Source organism: Aotus nancymaae, unplaced genomic scaffold (assembly GCF_030222135.1).
Source record: "Aotus nancymaae isolate 86718 unplaced genomic scaffold, 86718_ANA_hifiasm-v0.15.2.pri h1tg000014l, whole genome shotgun sequence".
Taxonomy (NCBI): Eukaryota; Metazoa; Chordata; class Mammalia; order Primates; family Aotidae; genus Aotus; species Aotus nancymaae.
Genome location: NW_026988425.1, coordinates 54,747,330 through 54,768,644, shown reverse-complemented (window position 1 = coordinate 54,768,644; position 21,315 = coordinate 54,747,330). Strand labels below are relative to the sequence as shown.

Below are 21,315 nucleotides of genomic sequence, written 5' to 3'. Positions count from 1 at the left end.
CTGTTGTGCAGCCTCTGCTAGTGATACCCAGGCAAACAGGGGCTGGAGTAGACCCCCAGCAAACTCATGCAGACCTGTAGCAGAGGGGCCTGACTGTTAGAAGGAAAACTAACAAATGGAAAGGAATAGCATCAACATCAACAAAAAGGATGTCCACACAGAAACACCATCCGAAGGTCACCAACATCAAAGACTAAATGTAGATAAATACACAAAGATGAGGAAGAAACAACACAAAGAGGCTGAAAATTATAAAAACCAGAATGCCTCTTCTCCTCCAAAAAATCACAACTCCTCACCAGCAAGGGAACAAAACTGGATGAAGAATGAGTTTGACAATTGACAGAAGTAGGCTTCAGAAGGTGGGTAATAACAAACTCCTCCAAGCTAAAGAAGTGTGTTCTAACCCAATGCAAGGAAGCTAAGAACCTTGATAAAAGGTTAGAGGAATTGCTAACTAGAATCACCAGTTTAGAGAAGAACATAAATGACCTGATGGAGTTGAAAAACACAGCCCGAGAATTTCATGAAACATTACATAAGTATCACTAGCTGAATCAATCAAGTGGAAGAAAGGATATCAGAGACTGAAGATCAACTTAATGGAATAAAGTGTGAAGACAAGACTAGAGAAAAAAGAATGAAAAGGAATGAACAAAACCTCCATGAAATATGGAACTATGTGAAAAGAGCAAACCTATGTTTGATTAGTGTACCTGAACATGACAGGGAGAATGGAACCAAATTGGAAAACATATTTTAGGATATTATCCTGGAGAACTTCCCCAGCCTATCAGACAGGCCAACATTCAAATTCAGGAAATACAGAGAATACCACAAATATACTCCTCGAGAAGAGCAACTCCAAAACGCATAATTGTCAGATTCACCAAGGTTAAAATGAAGGAAAAAAATGTGAAGGGCAGCCAGAGAGAAAGGTTGGGTTACCCAAAAAGGGAAGCCCATTAGACTAACAGCAGATCTCTCTGCAGAAACTCTACAAGCTAGAAGAGAGTGGGAGTCAATCTACAACATTCTTAAAGAAAATAATTTTCAATCCAGAATTTAATATCCAGCCAAACTAAGCTTCATAAGTGAAAAAGAAATAAAATCCTTTATAGACAAGCAAATGCTGAGGAATTTTGTCACCACCAGGCCTGCCTTACAAGAGCATTGAAGGAAGCACTAAAAATGGAAAGGAAAAACAGGTACCAGACACTTCAAGAACAAAGCAAAATGTAAAGACCAACGACACAATGAAGCAATTGCATCAACTAATGGGGAAAATAACCAGCTAGCATCATAATGACAGGATCAGATTCACACATAGAAATATGAACCTCCAATGCACATGGGCTAAATGCCCCAATTAAAAGACACAGACTGGCAAATTGGACAAAGACCGAAGACCCATCAGTGTGCTGTATTCAGGAGACCCATCTCACATGCAGAGGCACACATAGGCTTAAAATAAAGGGATGGAGAAAGATTTACCAGGCAAATAGAAAGCAAAAAAAAAAAAAAAAAAAAAAAAAAAGCAGGGGTTGCAATCCTAGTCTCTAGTAAAACAGATTTAAACCAACAAAAGGTATTCAAATAGGAAGAGAGGAAGTCAAATTGTCTCTGTCTTCAGATGACATGATTGTATATTTTGAAAACCCCATCATCTCACCCCAAAATCTCCTTCCTTAAGCTGATAAGCAACTTCAGCAAAGTCTCAGGATACAAAATCAATGTGCAAAAATCACAAGCATTCCTATACACCAATAATAGACAAACAGAGAGCCAAATCATGAGTGAACTCCTATTCACAATTGCTACAAAGAGAATAAAATACCTAGGAATACAACTTACCAGAGATGTGAAGAGACTCTTCAAGGAGAACTACAAACTACTGCTCAATGAAATAAGAGAGGACACAAATAAATGGAAAAACATTCCATGCTCATGGATAGGAAGAATCAATATCATGAAAATGGCCATACTCCCAAAAGTAATTTATAGATTCAACGCTATCACCATCAAGCTACCATTGACTTTCTTCACAGAATTAGAAAAAACTACTTTAAATTTCATATGGATCCAAGAAACAGCCTGTATAGCCAAGACAATCCTAAGCAAAAAGAACAAATCTGGAGGCATCACGCTACCTGACTTTGAACTATACTACAAGGCTACAGTAACCAAAACAGCATGGTACTGCTACCAAAACAGATATATAGACCAATGGAACAGAACAGAGGCCTCAGAAATAACATCACACATCTACAACCATTCAATATTTGACAAACCTGACAAAAACAAGCAATGGGGATAGGATTTCCTATTTAATAAATGGTGTTGGGAAAAATGGCTAGCCATACGCAGGAAGCTGAAACTGGATCTCTTCCTTACACTTTATACAAAAATGAACTCAAGATGGATTAAAGTCTTAAACATAAGACTAAAACCATAAAAATCCTAGAAGAAAACCTAGGCAATACCAGTTAGGACATAGGCATGGGTAAAGACTTCATGACTAAGACACCAAAAGCAAGGGCAACAAAAGCCAGAATTGACAGATGGGATCTAATTAAACTAAAGAACTTCTATACAGCAAAAGAAACTCATCAGAGTGAACAGGAAATCTACAGAATGAGAGAAAACTTTTGTAATCTATCCATCTGACAAACGGCTAGTATCCAGAATCTACAAGGAACTTAAAAAAATTTGGAAGAAAAAAACAAACTACCCTATCAGAAAGTGGGCAAATGATATGAACAGACACTTCTCAAAAGAAGACGTTTATGCAGCCAACAAACATATTTTAAAAAGCTCATCATCACTAGTCATCAGAGAAACGCAAATCAAAACCACAATGAGATACCATCTCATGCCAGTTAGAATGGTGATCATTAAAATGTCAGGAAACAACAGATGCTAGAGAGGATGTGAAGAAATAGGAACACTTTTACACTGTTGGCAGGAGTGTAAATTAGTTCAACCATTGTGGAAGACAGTGTGTTGATTCCTCAAGGATCTAGAACCAGAAGACCATTTGACCCTGCAATCCCATTTCTGGGTATATACCCCCAAAATTATAAATCATTCTACTATAAAGACACATGCACAGTATGTTTACTGCAGCACTACTCACAATAGCAAAGACTTGGAACCAACCAAAATCCCCATCAATGATAGACTGGATAAAGAAAATGTGGCACATACACACTATGGAATACTATGCAGTCATAAAAAAGAATGAGTTAATGTCTTTTGCAGGGACATGGGTGAAGCTGGAAGCCATCATTCTCAGCAGACTAACACAGGAACAGAAAACCAAACACCATATGTTCTCACTCATAAATGGGAATTGAACAATGAAAACATATGTGCACAGGAAGGGGATCACCACACACCAGGGCCTCTGATTGTATCTCCTCTGTTTCCATCTCCTTGGGTTCTGTACTCCTTGGGGCTCGGGGAGGGATAGCATTAGGAGAAATACCTAATGTAGATGACGTGTTGGTAGGTGCAGTAAACCACCATGGCACTTGTATACCTATGTAACAAACCTGCATGTTCTGCACATGTATCCCAGAACTTAAAGTATAATAAAATTAAATGGAAAAAAAGACAATACGGAAAGTTACATGGATACACTAAAAAAAATATAATAATGAAGGCTGACATCCTTGCCTTGTTGCTGGTGTTAGGGAGAAAGCATTCAGTCTTTCAGTGTTAATTGTAATGTTAGCTGTAGGATTTTCATAGATTCTTTTTATCAGGTTGAGGAAGTTCCTGTCTATTCCTTAGTTTGTTGAGAGGTTTTTTTGGTACTAAGCATCCATGGTTGGTTTTTAAAATCATGAATGGATGTTGAATTTTGTCAAATGCTTTATTGATTTTTGTGTTTTTTTTCTTAATAAAACTTTTTAAAACAGAAATTTCAAACATAATAAAAGTAGACAGAATAGTAACAATAGTTTCTTATACACCCATCATCTTCCAGCTCAAGCAATGATCAATTACAAGCAATCTTGTCTGTCTCTACCCGTGCCCATTCCTCCATATGATTTTTAGGCACATCTTAGGCACATGTATCCTTTAATCATGCATATCTCAAAATATAAATCTAAAACAATTATAAAAATAATTGCTTAAAAAAAATTAAAAAGCTAAAAAGCATGTGGCCTCCAGACTTGCAACATCACAATCTACTGGAAAGTTTTTGGAAATGGAAATTCTTAGGTGCCAGCAATGTCCTACCGAATCAGAATCTCTTGGGGGTAGGGCTTAATCATCCGTGTTTTAATAAGTCCTCCTGGTGATTCTGATGCCTGCTCCAGGTCCCAAACTACTACCCTAAAAGATTAAGGAGTTTAAAATATATATATATCCACAGCACAATGATCATGCTTAAAATTTAAACTATAATTTCTGATTATCCTCAAATAGCGATTCAGTATTCCAACTTCCAATTATCTCATAATTGCATTTAAATTTTTTTGTTTTCATTATTTTTACAGTTGATTGAATAATGATCTAAATATTGTCAACATACTTTAATTAATTAATTTGTCTTAAATAGCTTATGGGTTCTCCCTCCAACAGGCACATTCCCTCTTCCTGCAATTGCAAACATCTGGTCATGTATAGAATTTCCCACATTTATAGAATTTTGCTCATTGCACCCCCACCCCCTTTTCTTCTATCCTCTGCATTCCTGTAAATTGGTAATTGGATCATAATGATGAAGTATGGGCAGCTTTAGGTTCAAATTTTGGGGTAAGAACTCTCAGTAGATGGAGTTGTGGTCCTTAACTCTTTAAAGGTTGCTGGTCAAAACTTGGCTCTGGCTATTTGCACTGCAGCTTACAGTTACTCCAGGCTCTGCATCAACATCCTCTCTGATTGTACCTCCTCTATTTCCATCTCCTTAGGTTCTTTACTTTTCCTGGCTTGAAGACTTGACTTGAATCTCCTTGTGACCTTTATCTAATATTGCTTTAAGATGCTGCTTCTGATAACTTGAGCTTCAAGCACAGAAGAACAGCAAGAGCTATTGTCTCCTAGGATTCTGCTGAGGTTCTCAAGATACTTAATAGCAAGGCCTGCAGAACCCCACCTTCAGCTCTCAGCTAACTTGCAGGAGGAGATCAGATAATAATGGCATTTCTGGCTGGAGAGAGTGGTTCATGCCTGTAATCCAAGTACTGAGGTGAGAGGATTGTCTGAGATGAAGAGATAAAGACCAGCCTGGACAACATAGCAAGACCCCATCTCTACAAAAAAGAAAACAAATTAGCCAGGCATGGTAGTCCTAACTACTCAGGAGGCTGGGGCAGGAGGATCACTTGAGCTTAGGAGTTTGAGGTTACAGTGAGCTATGATTACATCACTGCACTCCAGTGATGTTGCTGGGTGATGGTGAGACTCTGTCTTTAAAAAAAAAACAAACAAACCTGGGCATGGTGGCTCATGTCTGTAATCCCAGCACTTTGGGAGACCAAGGCGGGCAGATCTCTTGAGCCCAGTAGTCCAAGACCAGCCTGGGCAACATGGCAAAACCCCATCTCTACAAAAAAATACAAAAATTAGCTGGGCATGGTGGCATGTGCCTGTGGTCCTAGCTACTTGGGAGGCTGAGATGGGAGAATTGCTTGAGCCTGGGAAGCAAAGGTTTCAGTGAGACAAGAGCTCACACTACTGCACTCCAGTTTGGGCAACAGAGTGAGGCCCTGTCTTAAAAAAAAAAGACATTCTGTGGTAACTCTTCTGATCTCTCTCTCCTAAAAGCAGCTAGTTTCAAGAGCTCTGAAGTCAGGCCTTGGCAACTCTTTTAAAAATACTCTCCAGGGTTCTGGTTTGTTGATAGATTTGGGGACAACTTCATAGTGAATTCTGCAGAGCCACTCTCTCTACTAATCCCTCATTGGAACTGGAATAAAACCACTGCCCCGTGAATTAATTCCAGGAGCAAACCAGAGGCTTTTCAGAGAAAGCTAGAGAAGAAAATGCAGTCAAACAGGTTTCTATGTCTAGAAAGTCACTCTAGTTTTAATTGAAAGGGGAAAATTCACAAATGGTAGATCCAGTCAAGACTGAAACTGGATACTATAAGAGTTTCTATTAAATAAACTCCTTCTATCATTTTCCCAGTTTTCAAAATTGGTTTTTGGGATATAATGTAGATGGACTAAATGCCTGGCAACCTGTGACTCAGTGTCTGCTGTATAGTCTTTCTTGCTTCTCTTTCTTCTTACACAGTAAAATATCTGTGTCAGTTACCGTTAGCAAGTAGAGATTGGCAGTGGCATGAGAGGGTTTTCTCAGGTGCTGGTCATGCTTGTTTCTTGAACTTGAACAGCTGGATTCAGAATCCAGTGTTTTCACCATTACACTGTGGAATTGCTGCAGGAGGGCCAGTCTTCATACATTGTTTCTTGATCTGGGTGCTGGTTACAGGATGTGTTTAGGTTGTGAAATTCACCAAACAATATAAAGAAGATTTGTGCACTTTTCTTCATATGTGTGTATTAATTAGTCCATTTTTTGCATTGCTATAAAGAAGTACCTGGGATAATAAGTCATAAAGTAGAGGTTCAATTGGTTCACAGTTCCACAAGCTGTACAGGAAGCATGATGCTGGCCATCTGCTCAGCTTCTGGGGAGGCCTCAGGAAAGGTACATTCATGGCAGAAGGTGAAGGGGAAGCAGGCTTGTCTTTGGTGGGAGCAGGAAGACGAGAGAAAGCAGGGAGGTGCTATAAACTTTAAAATAACCAGATCTTGTGAGAAGTCGATCAGGAGAATAGCACTAGGAGGATGATGCTAAGCCATTAAAAACCACCCCCTTGATCCAGTCACCTCCAACCAGGTCCCACCTCCAACACTGGGGATTACAGTTTCACATAATATTTTGGAAGGGACTTAGATCGCTACTATATCAATGTATTGTAATCTAGTAAAAAGTTAAAACATCAGTTGCAACAAATGCACCACTGTAGTGGAGGATGTTGATAATGAGAGAAGCTATGCACATGTGAGTAAAAGGGTATATGAGAAACCTTTGTATCTTCCTCTTTATTTTGCTGTAAGCCTAAAACTACTCCAAGAGTCTTTTAATAAAATGTAGATTTTTTTCTACCACAGATGATTTATCAGATTCAAAACATTTAATATAATTAAATAAGCCTATATTTGATCTATCATTAAAACCTTTGAAAATGAAAGAAAGAAAAAAGAAAAAGGAAAAAGAAAAAATCTGTATTGCAAATAAAAGCAAAATATAAAAAATGTAATCATCGTCAGTAAGGACAAAAGTTTAAAATGATTTTGTTTTTTACATTTTTATATCCTAGCAAGTTGCAGTTGCTTGGCTCTGCAAGAAAATAAGAGCAGCAGTGTTGCAGGCGAACACAATCACCATTGTTGCCTCTGTTAGCCCTTCAAGATAGCCCAACACATACAGACACCCTGCCCCAACCCCAGCTCACAGACCTTCCTTGTTCCCCAACTGCTTTTGCTTACAGTCTCAATTTCATCCTGTTTCTGGCTTAGTGACGCCGACCACTGTCCATTTTTTAAAATTTATTCTTTATTTTTTAGAGATAGGATCTCACTCTGTTGCTCAGGCTGAAGTTCAGCCTCAAACTTCTGCACTTAATCTTCCCACCTCAGCCTCCTCAATAACTAGGACTACAGGTATGTGCCACCAAGCCTGGCTAATTAAATTTTTTTTTTTGGTAGTGACAAGGGTCTCACTATTTTGCCGTGACGGTCTCACACTCTTGGCCTCAAGCAGTTCTCCAGAGTCGCTGGGATTGCACACTTGGCTATTCTCTACTTCTGATTCTGGGTTCTTGCATGTGCGTGTGGCCCATGGGCCTAGGCTTCCAGGATGCTCTGCTGTTGATTCCAGGTGTAGGAAATTTCCTGTTAAATATCTTGCCCTGCAGGAAGCAACCTCTGCCTTGAGCACTTTACTTCTTTTAAGTGTCTGGCTGTAGGACCTGGTAGCGTTTACCAAAAGTTCTGTATATTCCCCACCCTTCCACCCTGACTTCTTTTTTAAATTTTAAATTGAGGGTTTTTTTTCCCAACTAAATTAAGTACACTTGCTATTTCAGGGACCATTTGTGATGAATCTTTAAAAAATACCAATAATTTTATCTTACTTCTTTGATTTCTTTTACGACTGAGCTTAGGTGCCATGGGCCAGAAAACTGATCTACTAATACTGGATATCAAAAAATATATTGTTTGACTATTTGTCCGCTACTCCAAAGTTCAGTAATATGTAATGATTTGTAATTCTGCTGAGGCAGAAAATTGAATCTTGTGCCTTTAAAAGTGAAATAGAGGAGAAGGTCTTTGATGAATGTCCAGAGCTTTAGCCTCCAGGAATGGAACCAAGAGTGGGACAAGCCCCTATCATAAGATCTATCATGGGCCCAGGGAAGGCTGAGAGGCTGTGGTAAGTAAAGTGCCAGATATAGGCAGACAAGTCTAGACACAAGTATGAAGTAGTAGGATGAGGGTCAGAGAAACAGGTCAGTCAAGGCATTAAACCAAATGGGACATTGGAAAGGTCCTCTGTTCCTCTCTCTAGTCTTCCTCCCTCCAACTTCTCCGACTGTACCCAACCTCTTAATCTAGTATTTTCAAGTATGGGTTATTTCTCTTTGAATGTTTCATTCTCATTCAAATACTGCATGTCCAACTCCCAGCGTCTTTTGGCCTTTGGCATGCCTAAGGTATAAGTCCAGTGACTTGTGTGAATTCTCCAATACCAGTATAACAAAATATTTTTCCTGCAACCTACATTGGCATGAAAAGTAGAGATTAACTCTACTTTTCTCTCTTAGAAAAGTAGAAAGCCATATTGAGCTGAGGATCCCAGGTGGTTGTACGGGCTTAATTACAAGCTAGATGATATTCTCTTACACTCCAGTCCCCAAGGTGAGGATTTCAAGTTTTTGAATTGTCAAGATTAGAAATTTGTGCATGTCCTGGATCTTTGGAGCTACTAGCAAATAGTGAAACAATAAATTAACTATGGAATCTAGGTACTTCTAGGTACCTCTGTGGGTGGAATCCATAAAGTTGAGTTTTAAACACTTTACCATGCATAAGAACCTTGACAATTCTTATGCACAGGAAAGTCTGAGACCCCTTCTCCATGTTCCTTCTTGTTTACGCAGCAACTCTTCTTTCTTTATGGTTAATGACACATTTTTTTTTCCCCCGGAAGATATTTGGAGCCATCATCGATGTTTTCTTCTCCCTCACCCCTTGTAGCTAATCATTCATTAAATATTGACCTTTTTTTCCCACTCCTACTCTTGCCATGTAGTAGCTAGAACAAGTATTTGAAAATTTTGTGTGTAAAATGTATATCAGGTTTCTGTTGTTACCTAAGAAATTACTACAGATGTACTGGATTTTAAACAACACCTATTTATTAGTTCACAGTTCAGTAGGTCAGAAATCTGGCACAGTGTGGCTGCTCTCTGCTTAGTGTATCAGGTATTGGGAGGCTAAAATCAAGGCATCAGCCAACTGAGTTCTCCTGTAGAGGCTTTAGGGGAAAATCTGCTTCGAAGCTCGTTCAGGTTGGTGGAATTTAGTCCTGGCTTCCCTTGTACAACTAGTTGGAGAAAATTCTCTCCTTTTAAGGAGCTAATATGATTAAGCAGGCCCACCTAGGCCAGGCGCAGTGGCTCACGCCTGTAATCCCAGCACTTTGGGAGGCCAAGGCTGATGGATCACAAGGTCAAGAGTTTGAGACCATCCTGGCCAACATGGTAAAACCTTGTCTCTACTAAAAATACAAAAATTAGCTGGGTGTGGTGGTGCGCACCTGTAGTCCTGGCTACTTGGGAGGCTGAGGCAGGAGAATTGCTTGAACCCAGGAGGCAGAGGTTGCAGTGAGCTGAGATCGGGCCACTGCCCTCTAGCCTGGTGACAGAGCGAGAATTCATCTCAAAAAAAAAGTAGGCCCACCTAGATATTTGTCCTACCTCCTCAAGATCAGCAACCTTAATTACATGTGTAAAATTCCATTATAGCAGTACCTAGATTAGTGTTTGGTTGAATAATGGGAAGAAGGTTTATGTATATCAGGGGCTGTGAGTCTCAGGGACTATAATGGTTAATTTTATGTGCAAGTTGACTGGGCCACAGGGTGCCCAGATATTTGATCAAACATTATTCTGAGTGTTTCTTGAGGGTGTTTTTGTTAGTTTAACATGTAAGTCAATAGACTAAAGTAGACTGATCTCTCTAATATAGCTAGACCTCATCCAATCAGTGGAAGACTTGAATAAAACAAAAGACTGTTTCTCTCTTGAATAAGAAGGAATTTCTTCTGCCTGACTGCCTTCAGGCTGGAACATTCTTTTTTTCTTGACTTTAAACTCAAACTGAAACATCAGTTCTTCCTGGGCTTAAGCCTACTAGACTTTAAACTGGAGCTATGCCACTGGCCCTGGTTCTCAGATCTTTGAACTTGGACTGCAAATATACCAACCACCATCTCTCCCAGGTTTTCAGCTTGCCAACTACAGATCTTAGGATTAATCAGGCTCCATAATCATGTGAACCAGTTCCTTTTAATAAATCTGTGTCTGTCTTTGTCTCTTTCTCTCTGTACATTTATGTATATGTCTTCTATTAGTTCTCTTTTGGGCCTTCTTAGAATTCTGCCTACCATACAAGGGAAACAAAGTTCTAAGAGCTTTGTATATATTTCCTCAGTTATGTCTTTCAACATGCTATGAAGCAGGTACTATTATTATTTCTATTTTACTGACGAGGAAACTGATAATCAGATAAATTGAGTCTTGCTCAAGATTATATGGGTATTTTCTCATAACACTCTATTACTCATGGAATTCCATATCCATATTCCTCCAGCTGTCTCCAAATGGCTTTCCTATCTTCAGAATCTTTCTGCTTTAATTCATCCTATATCTCATGGCCAGATCAATGTTAGTTAAAATTTTTTTCATTATGTCTCTTTCCAAGGTGTAAAGAATTATGCTTCAACATATATACTATATGGCATAGCTGTCATGTTTCAGAAATTGAGCTTATACTCAAATATGAAAATCCACTTAGCTATATTCCTTGGCACAGGTTTTATTATGCTAACTTTGTACTGTAATGTAAGTGTGAGGCAGCAGGAGGTGAACGGGTAATTATAACACAAGTCATGGAGTGTGTATAGATTGTATTTTCCCAAACTCAAAAGGGAAAAGCAAGCTCAGAGGACTTTAATGATAAAAAGTAAGAGTTTTGAAAGCAAATCTAATAGACTAAAATAAAAATATAAAAGCTAGCTATTATTTTGTTGCATATATTCATATAATAAATGGCAAACAGAATGAATGAATCAAATTGATCTTTAAGAAATGAATAATTTCTAAGGCTTAGTTTCATTTGCTCACTCATTTACTCACTCAGTAAATAGTTGTTGAATGTCACTATGTGCCAAGCACTATACCAAGCAAATAGGTTTACTTTCACCTGCTGAGGTATTGTAGCAGCTTCCTCAACTGGCTTTCCTGCCTCCTCTTTCATCCTCGATGCCTACCCCAGTCCAGTATCCACACAATGGCCAGAGTGATTTGGCCAAAATGATTGGCCAAAGATTAGCAAAATGATTGTGATCTGTTTTGATCACTCTGCTGATCAAAATTTTCTAATACATTTTCATTAATTCAGAATAAGATCCAAATCCCATGGCCCATAATCTGGCCTGAAAGCCCCACTCCACTCTGTATTCAACTCCATCTCCTCCACTGCCCCTTTTACTCCCTCACTCTAGTCAGCACCAGCCTCCTTCCCATGTCTCCTGGATATAGAAAGCATGTGCACACCTCAAGTTTCTCATGGGCTGCTCATTCTTTTGGCTTAGAAGCTCTTCCCCAGACAACTACCCTATTCAGATGTCACTTCATCAACGATGCCTTCCTTGAATGACCACCTGAACCAAAACAGCAACTTCCCCTTACCACCCTCTCTGCTTTAGTCTTTTACTTTTCTTCCCAGTACTCAACCGCCACCTGATATGTGATACATATTTGAATGTATTTTAGATGGCTTATCATCCCTTCCTCTACTTAGGAGTTAGCTCCTAGAAGCTACATTTTATCTATTGCATGATTCCAGTGACTGGAATTGTAGCTGGCACACAGTAGTGTATTCATACATACTTGCCGAATAAGTGAATGAACAAATGTAAGACCTTGATGTATTTGAGGCATTTGTTTATTTATTTAGAGATAGGGTCTCACTCTGGCTGGAGTGTAGTGGGGCTATCTTGGCCTACTGCAACTTCTACCTCCTGGGTTCAAGTGATTCTCCCACCTCAGCCTCCTGAGTAGCTGGGACTACAGGAGCATGCCACTATGGCCAGCTAATTTTTGTATTTCTAGTAGAGACAGGGTTTTGCCATGTTGCCCAGGCTGGTCTCGAAGTCCTGGGTTCAAGTGATCCACCTGCCTTGGTCTCCTAAAGTACTGGGATTATAGGTGTGAGGCATTGCTGGATGACAACATTTTATTGACCCTTTTATAGAGAAAGCATGTGCATGTTTGTGTTGTATGGGTACAGAAGTCTGGCACAATGTTGCCCAGCATTGGGGAGACACCCCTGGCCCCTGCAATGACCCTTTGTGACTTCTGATATGTAAATCTTTGGAAGTATACCTTTCTAGTAACAGCCATCTTATTTATGGCTAATAACAGGGTCTTGGGAAATGCTCAAGAAGCTGGCATGATTTTTTTTTTAAATAGTTCTTTTTATTACTGCTGTATGCTGGGCACTGTAAATATATGCTGGGTACTATATTTAGCACTTTACATACATCCTTACAACTCTGCAAGATAATCATTAATATTCCCAGTTTACCAGTGAGAAGATGGAAATTAAATAATTAAGTCACTCTGGTGGTAAGTAGTACCAGTCATTACTGAAATCCATATCTATGGAATTTCATGGTCTGTGATACTTACAGAACTAGAAAGCTGCATAATGCTGGCCAGGATGTTTTGTATCAGATTCCAGTTTCACCACCATGATAGGTGGTGGCAGGTCTCAGACAGACAAGGCTCTAAAATTCCCTTTCTCCTGTTTCTTGTGTCAAGGACACAAGTATCCTTTTGTATTCATTGCCAAGGACAAGAAGATTTCTTCCATGGAGCTTAGAGGTAAAAAAAAAAAAGTTCTTATAAGGATTCACTTACTGGAAGTAAGAAAAACAGTTTTAATTGCTTTTTCCAATTACAAAAGCTATATATATAATTTCAGGACTTTTCTTGGGCTTTCTAAATAAAAACCTACAGCAGAAAATGGGTGTTAGTAGTGGTGTGGTTTTGAGGATGACAAAAGGTGGGAATCCAATCCCTGACATAGCTCTTTCTTATTATGACATAGGGGAGCCAGAGATCACCTCCAACCTCCCTTTTACCTCTTAATGAGCTCTCCAGTTGTATCTAGAAACTACACTGACTCCAGAAAGATTACCAAGAGAAATGTATACACATTTTATTAGTTTTACATGCACATGGGGATCTTCACAAGAGAGTGAAGTCTAAAGAAATGGTCAAAGTAAGATGCTTTTAACTTATTTATTTTTAGACAAAGAAAGATAAATTTGAGAAGAAAAGCCATGACAAAGAAAATCTGGCTCCAGTAAATAGCTAATCAGGCATGAGCAGGGCAGGAGAGGGCTCCCCCTCATATACACACACACATCAGGAATGTCAGGCAACCCTCAAGTGATGGTCAGGCAGTTGTTAACTGTCTCTCTAAAATAATAGTTGGTCACAGCCCGCACCAGGGAAAGGCAGTTTCCTAATAGAGAACTCTTGGTAATCAGCGGCTTCCTGATAACATCTTAGGAGCTGGGCAAGTGGGCTCAAGCATGCGCATGTGGACAGCCTACCCCAAGGGAAGAATCAGGAGAGAAGTAATGCAAGGCCCAAAAAGGAGGACCCCAGAAGTATGCGAACGTATAAAACCCCAGGTCAAAATGTCAAACCACGCACTAGATCTCATCAAGTCACCAGCTTGGCCCTCTTTCAAGTGTACTTCCTTACATTCCTGCTCTAAAGCTTTTTAATACTTTCACTCCTGCTCTAAAACTTTTTTTGGTCTCTCCTGCCTTCTGCCCCTCCGTCAAATTCTTTCTTCTGAGGAGGCAAGAATTGAGGTTGTTGCAGATCTGTAGGGATTTGCTGCCCGTAACTTACTTTTGAGCCGGTGTCTGAGATATGGGCAACTGCTAACATATTTTGGTGCCCTATGACTCGAGTAACTTCCACGACTCACAAAGGCAGTAACATTTTCTAGGGAGTCACTAGAAGATATATATTAAAAATCTCCTATATCTCCTAGTGGAAGATAAGGTTACTTTGTTAAGAATGTTTATTCAGGTCCACCGAAGCCTTCAAATCCAAGCCTTTGGTGATAAGGGCTATTTTCTCACTGTGGTAGGGAGAGGATGCCCCTTCCAGAGAAATCTTTATGGCTTGCTGCATAGGAAGAGGCAGGTCAGCTTGCCCTTTCTGAAACTACAATTTCTCCAATGTTTTCGACTCGAAATAATCAATATACCAGTTAGGCATATTTTAGAATGGCACATCTTCACTCCTTCAGCGTCTTGTCCTGGGTACTTAACCGAGATGACCAAATTTGAACAGGCGTACAGGTTCGTAGGTATATGGAGTTACTTTATTCATCCCTCTGAAAGATTGCAAATAGGACTAGCAATTCCCAGAGGGAAATTTCTAAGCAGCCAAAGAAGGACTCACAACCCTATTGCCGAGGACTAAAAATTTTAGTCCAATACAAAACATAGAACTCAAATTGAAGGAGAAAAGACTATCAAGAGAACAAACAGAAGATGAATCGGGGCTTCCTTCCCGCTCTTTATTGCCCGTACACACTGTCTACACTCCTTTTGGCCATGTGCTCTTTATACCGTTTTTAAATGTCCCTCCACTGGTAAAAGCTGTCGCCTCGCTTCATTTCACTACCCGCTTCTCCCAGGGTTAGCAGCACCTCCAGGCTCATAGTGCACTTGGTAGGGAGGACAGGGTTTTATCCACGCGGCCTTAGAGCTGGGTCTCGGTTGCTGGATAACACCCTTTTATTGACCCTTTTGTGGAGGAAGCGTATTGAGCAGATGCAGAAATCTGCGAAGGACGCTGCACAGCGTCGTCCAGCGCGGGGGACACGCTCCCGGCACCTCACTTGCACCCACCCAGGTGCGCTAGCAGGTGGGACCAGGGTGGGCAACAGATTTCGCTCCCGACAATTTGGCACCCAGAGCTCCCTCCGCTGCGGGTCCCCGAGGAGACGCCGGTTTCCCCGCCCATATCGCGTAGTTCCGGTCACGTGCCGCCGCGCCGCCCAATCAGCGCCCGGAGCCCGAGGGCTCGCGATTCAAACTGTTGCTCCGCCGGCTGGCGGGGATCCGCGCTGGCGCGGCTGCGGCCGCTGCTGCCTACGCGCCATGGAGCACCGCATCGTGGGGCCCGGGCCTTACCGGGCTACTAGGCTGGTGAGTGAGTGTACGGGGGCCTGGGCGGGGCCGCCGGTGCCGCGAGCCCCGGGTGTGCGCGCGGACAGAGTGCTTGTCAGTCTTCGCTTCTGCAGGCCAAAGGGGCCCAGGTGTGGGGCATTTCGACTGGAACTGCTGGAGTTACCGTTTAGTGGACGAGGCTCAAAGTAGGGCTGACGAGGCTCAAAGTAGGGCTGACGGGGCCCAGAGCTCAGCCGTCCGGGAGTGAGTGCAGCTTTGTCCCCGAGATGTTGACTGGGTTCTCGGCAGTAGATGGCGCCTCTCTATTTAAAGGCCCCAAGACCAGGCAGCTCCCTGCCTTTTGTCCTCTGGAATCTAACGGACCTGGTCGGTTACCTGAGAGCCACTACGTACCCTGTAACGCTCAGCTTTCGCGGCAGTCTAGGCAGGGCGTGTCTCCTTTCTGAGTAACACCTAATGACACTGACAATGTATTCGAACGAACGGTGGTGCCCAGAACAGAGGAGCATCGCCCTGGCCACATTTCCGGCCCCTGGCGTTTCTGTTTCTGTCAGCACCGATGTAAATGAGGATCTGACCCGGACAGATTGTTTAGAAGAGTCTTTGCTGACCCTTAGGGTCCTGGGTGCTGTTTATTTTTTTATTTTTCTCTCTGGGATTCAAGCTTTGGTATTGAGGTGTATTTGGTTTGCTTTATGACCTGGAGCAAGTAACTTTAGTGATTTCTACCTCAAAGGCTTACCATAACGCAATAAAGGGTAAATTTGGTAATGCCTGTGACAAGTTTTTAGAGGACTTTCTATGGAAGTGTAATGGTAATTTAGGAGGATGGTAACTTGCTCCTTGGTCTGCCAACCTCTGGCCACATTTAACGTAGGAATTACTCTCATCGCTCCATGCATCATAATGAATACACAGGAAAAGGTGGGAACTAAGATCCAAACTCTTACTCAGCTAGACTCATGAAGAGGTGAGGATGCTGGGATACAAATAATGTAAATAGGGTTTCCTTTTCTTTCCAAAGCCAGCCACACACTGTGGCCAGTGGGTCAAGCCAGAGCTGAGAAGGCCAGCGCTGGAAGAGAAATCGTAGTTGGAACTGGTGAGCTCATAGATCAGCCCGTAGATCACTTAGGCTCATGAATCACTGAGAATCTGATGAAGATTAAGGATCCTCTTCACAGAAAACTGCACATGCCACATACTCCTTAAATTTTATATGATTTAAGGTGACTTGGAGCCAGGCACCATGGCTTATTCCTGTAATCCCAGCACTTTGGGAGGCAGAGGTGGGCAGATTACCTGAGGTCGGAAGTTTGAAACCAGCCTGGCCAACACGGTGAAACCCTGTCTCTACAAAATATACAAAAATTAGCTGGCATGGTGGTGCACATCTGTGATCTCAGCTACTCGGGAGGCTGAGGCAGGAGAATCGCTTGAACCCGGGAGGCAGAAGTTGCAGTGAGCCAACATCAGGCCATTGCACTCGAGCCTGGGCAAAAAGAGCGAAACTCTATCTAAAAAAAAAACCCTCCATATTAAAATAATAATAATAAGGAAGCTTGGGAGAGTCTGCAACATTGTTTTATTTGGCATAAAGAAAAGAATTTTATTTGCTCATCCTTTGGGTCAATTCTGGGCTAGACTCATGTCAATGGTTTTTTTTGTGGAGGTCACTCGTGCACAAGTAATGTGACTTGGATGGTCTGGATGATGGAAGATGGCTGCTTGACTTGGTTCTGGCTATTACCTGGGCCAAATATCTTTAACAGGTTATCTGAGGCATATTCGCTTAGTGGTCTCATGGTTCCAGCATAGCTAAAAGGAAGTTTGAGCTTGAGACTTTTTGTTCAAATCTCATTGGTCAAAGCAAGTTAAACAGCTAAGACCAGATTCTAGAAATTCAATCCCACTTCTTGATGGGCAGAGTGGCAAAACCACAGAGGTGCATGTGGAGATGATGGGAGGATTTATTGCACTCATCTTTGCACACAGTTTATACAGACACCAGAATGATCTGGGGTCAGGGCTATTGGTAGGTCTAACTTTAGGGATAAGGGTTGTACCTTATCGGGGACTTTCAAAAATGTTTGCTCTCTTTTAGGAATGGAAAAAAAATTCCCTCACCAATTTCTTTACAGCACTCACACAAGGAAATCATAGCGAGGCTTTGGTTCTTGGTGTGACTGGTCTTCATTCTTTCTGCCTTAGTCTAAAAAAAAAATTACTTTATAATTGGAATTGTATTTTAGTCTCATATCCACAGAATTGTATGAAGTACCTCTTTTCATGGATGCAGAGGACCCATACTGCTGGATTCTTGAGTCATATTAAAATATTATCAAAGGAATTTATTTAATTAAAAAAAGATGCTCTCTGTTCTCTAGAAGTCTTCAGTCCCTAACAAATGCTATTCAGGCTAAATTTAGGGTAAGAAGATAAATAACATGGATAATTAATGAAACAAATACCTCAGTTTTGTCAGAATTTCCCAGGTAATCAATTCAGTTTTCAACTTTATAGTGTTTGAGGAACATAATATTAAACTGAGATTTGGAAAACACAGAAAAGAGTAGCCAATTTTTTTTCCAAAAGTGAGTATTCCTGCTGTCAGTGATTGCAGCCAACATTTAAGATGCTTTTTTGCATTGTAAAATCTATAATCTGTACACTGAATCCCCAGTGTAATTCAGCTATGCCTTAATAAAGCTTTTGCTAGGTAAATCATGTATTTAATATTTGAGGCTAGTTCTCTCTTTACTTATTGGACCTAGCTGGCCTTTCCTCCCTTCATCTGCGGCATACAATTTCCCCTTTTTTTCCATCGTACTCACTCAAGTCTTTCTTCAGAGAAAGGTTTGTAAAAGTCTTTTGGGATACAAAAACTAGGTCTCTTTTCATAGTCACTTTACTTTCTCAAAGCATGTACAGCTCCATTTTCTAAAGGACCAAAGTCTTATTTGAAAATAACATTTTATGGACTAGGTAAAATGTTATGGCAAAAGTCAAGTGACAGCCCCAACTCATGATAAATATGAAGCTAATTAGCCATTTATACATTTTCGTTGAAATCACTTTCATATAAATATGAAGCTAATTAACCATTTATATTTTTTCATTGAAATCACTTTCATTTTTGTAAACCTTGTATAGTTTATTCCAGTAAAGAGAAAGAATTTTTTTTCTAGAAATTGCTAAAATCTTATCTTTGAACTTATTCTGAGTTATATATATGGTCTGATGTAACTGATAAACTTTAAAAGACATATAGCTGTCATTGAATCTGAGAGTTAGAATGGCAAGATCACATAGTGAGGATGTGGCAAGTATAGGTGGATCTAGGATTGGTTGTCACTAAACTCCCAGACCAGTCAGTCCTCTTTATAGCACTGCTATCATAATATTTTTGGTACTAAGAGGAAAGGAAATGGAATATCCTGAAAAAAAGAACAGGAAGCACAGCACTAGGTGTGTGTCTTATAGTTTGCCTCATCATGTTAAACGAAAACAATTGTATGATTTTTTTTTTTTTCCCTGAGAAACTAGGGGACTGAAATTAATAAGTAAAGCAAAACAAAAAATGTTTTAAAATCATAAAATAAATCTGCTTTGTTCCATTTGCTATAAAGATTCTCTTCAAATATAATGTCATGAAAAAAATTCAAGCTCTTCTTGTTCTTTGCTGACATAGGATATTTTGTTTCCAATGTGACTGAGAATGGTATATTGCTAGATTATTTAAAGATAATTCTTTTTCTTTCTGAGCAGAGTAGTCAGATAAGCCCTTAGTTATATTTGGAAATAAGTAGGAACAGAGACCAAGGTGACCTCAGTAGGTTTTGAAAAGTCTAAAGTATCTCATATATTAAGAAAATATAACCCAGAATGACAAATGCCATTCAAAATCAAAATAAGTGGTCAACAGTCTATTTATATCTTCTCTTTTAAAGAGGGGCAGTGAGACTTTGATAAAGATGTCTTATTAGACACTTTCTAGTATAAAATAAAAGTCAGTAGCAATAGAGCCGTTAAAAATCCATTCTGAATCCTAATGGATTTTTTTTTTCCTGTCTGGGAGAATGCAATGAATTGACAGCTCATGCTGAAGAGTAAAAGTATGAGAATTGAAAAAAGTCTTCCCTCACAAAGAGAAATGAACTTCACAGAAAAAAGTTTTCACATTTCTTCACAAAGAAGACAGGGACCTTGTCCTACCAGAGATTTATACTTGGTGTTAATTGACCGTAACGACAACTGTATAGTATTACACAGGAACAGATAGTTGCTCAATGGGATAGGAACAATGAAGAAAGGTGATAGAAAAGCATGGCATAATTGCCTCTTGATATAGTTTGGATGTTTGTCCCCTCAAAATCTCATGTTGAAATGTAATCCACAATGTTGGAGGTGGGACCTAGTGGGAGGTGTTTGGGTCATTGGGGCAGATCACTCGTGAATGTCCTGTTGCTGTCCTCATGATAATGAGTGAGTTTTCACTCTGAGTTCATGTGAAATCTGATTGTTTAAAAGTGTGGCACCTCTTTCCTTGCTTTTTTGCTCCCCTTCTTGCTGTGTCACATGCCTCCTTCTGCCTGCTTCCGCTTAACCTTTTGCCTTGAATAAAAGCTTCCTGAGTCCTCACCAGAACCTGAGCAGATGCTAGCACCATGTTTCTCGTATAGTCTGCAGAACCGTGAGCCAATTAAACCTCTATTCTTTATAAATTACCCGGTCTCAGGTATTTCTTTATAGAAATGCAAGAATGGACTAAGATAAGTACAACTCTCCATCCAGAAAAAAATAGAGATCTCCTCTCTCCCACCATAAAAAATTCAGTTAAAGCTTTAAATATTAAAACAGATACCATCTAAAATATTAAAAGAAAATTTTGATAAATATTTTAATACCTCAGGATGAGGAAGCTTTCTTAAGAGAATAAACCCTGAAGTGATAACGAGAATGGATATTTATTTCCTTATAAAAACATCAACATCTACAACAAAATCATTGTATAGCTAGAGACTTTGTAAATAAATTGATAGGCTAAGAGAAAACATTCTTAACTTTTAAGAAAAGGTTTAATATTTTATATTTAATCATCAGTACATATTAAATATGTATAGTACATGTCAGACACTTTTTTGTGAGGGTATTGAACTGAACAAACTTGATTAACTTTGCTGACTTCTGTGCCCTTAACCATTAACAGATAACCAGTACTTAAAATTGATTTTAAAAAAGAGACAACCCAGTAGAAAAATGGCAGGTTTCAGAAGAAGAAATGAATATGACTAAAGGTAAAGATACAAAAATACAAACAAAATATGAATATATCACTTCTTTTACATAGATTGGCAGAAATGAAAGGAATGATAACATTGAGGGTAGGCTAAATTGTAAGGCTTTAAGCTCCCACGTTGTTGGTGGAAGTGTGAATTGCTATAGCTGATTTAAATAGGCTGATACTTTTTAGAAATCTATCAAAAATAAATAAAAGCTTTGTTAGTTTAGGTTATATAAACAAGTATATACTTGTAACACATTTGTAAAAATTGAACTGGGCACAGCTTGGATGACGATTAGTTAGAGAATGGCAGAAGAAATTAATGAACATTCTTAAGAATGGGCTAGATGTGCAGATATGACACAGAGAGATATCTATGTTAGGTGCAAGAGCAAGTTGTAGGATACAACATGACTGATCTCATTTCTTAAAGTGGTGGCAAATAACACATATACAAAGGAAAAATTCTATGTGTCTGTATGTGATAGGTATGGAGT

At 39.8% G+C, this 21,315-nt stretch overlaps 1 protein-coding gene across 2 annotated transcripts in view; it reads left to right on the top strand.

The window, feature by feature from the left end:
• Positions 1-21,315, top strand: part of DEPDC1B (DEP domain containing 1B) — a 131,720-nt gene that overhangs the window by 17,894 nt on the left and 92,511 nt on the right. Inside the window, exon 1 of one of the 2 annotated variants that reach the window (XM_064375999.1) lies at positions 15,432-15,552. The exons of the other annotated variant lie outside the window; for it this stretch is intronic. Coding sequence (XP_064232069.1) covers positions 15,505-15,552 — 48 coding nt within the window. The 5' untranslated portion in view covers positions 15,432-15,504. Of the gene's footprint in view, positions 1-15,431; positions 15,553-21,315 lie in introns of those variants that run through there. 2 annotated transcript variants of the gene reach the window in all.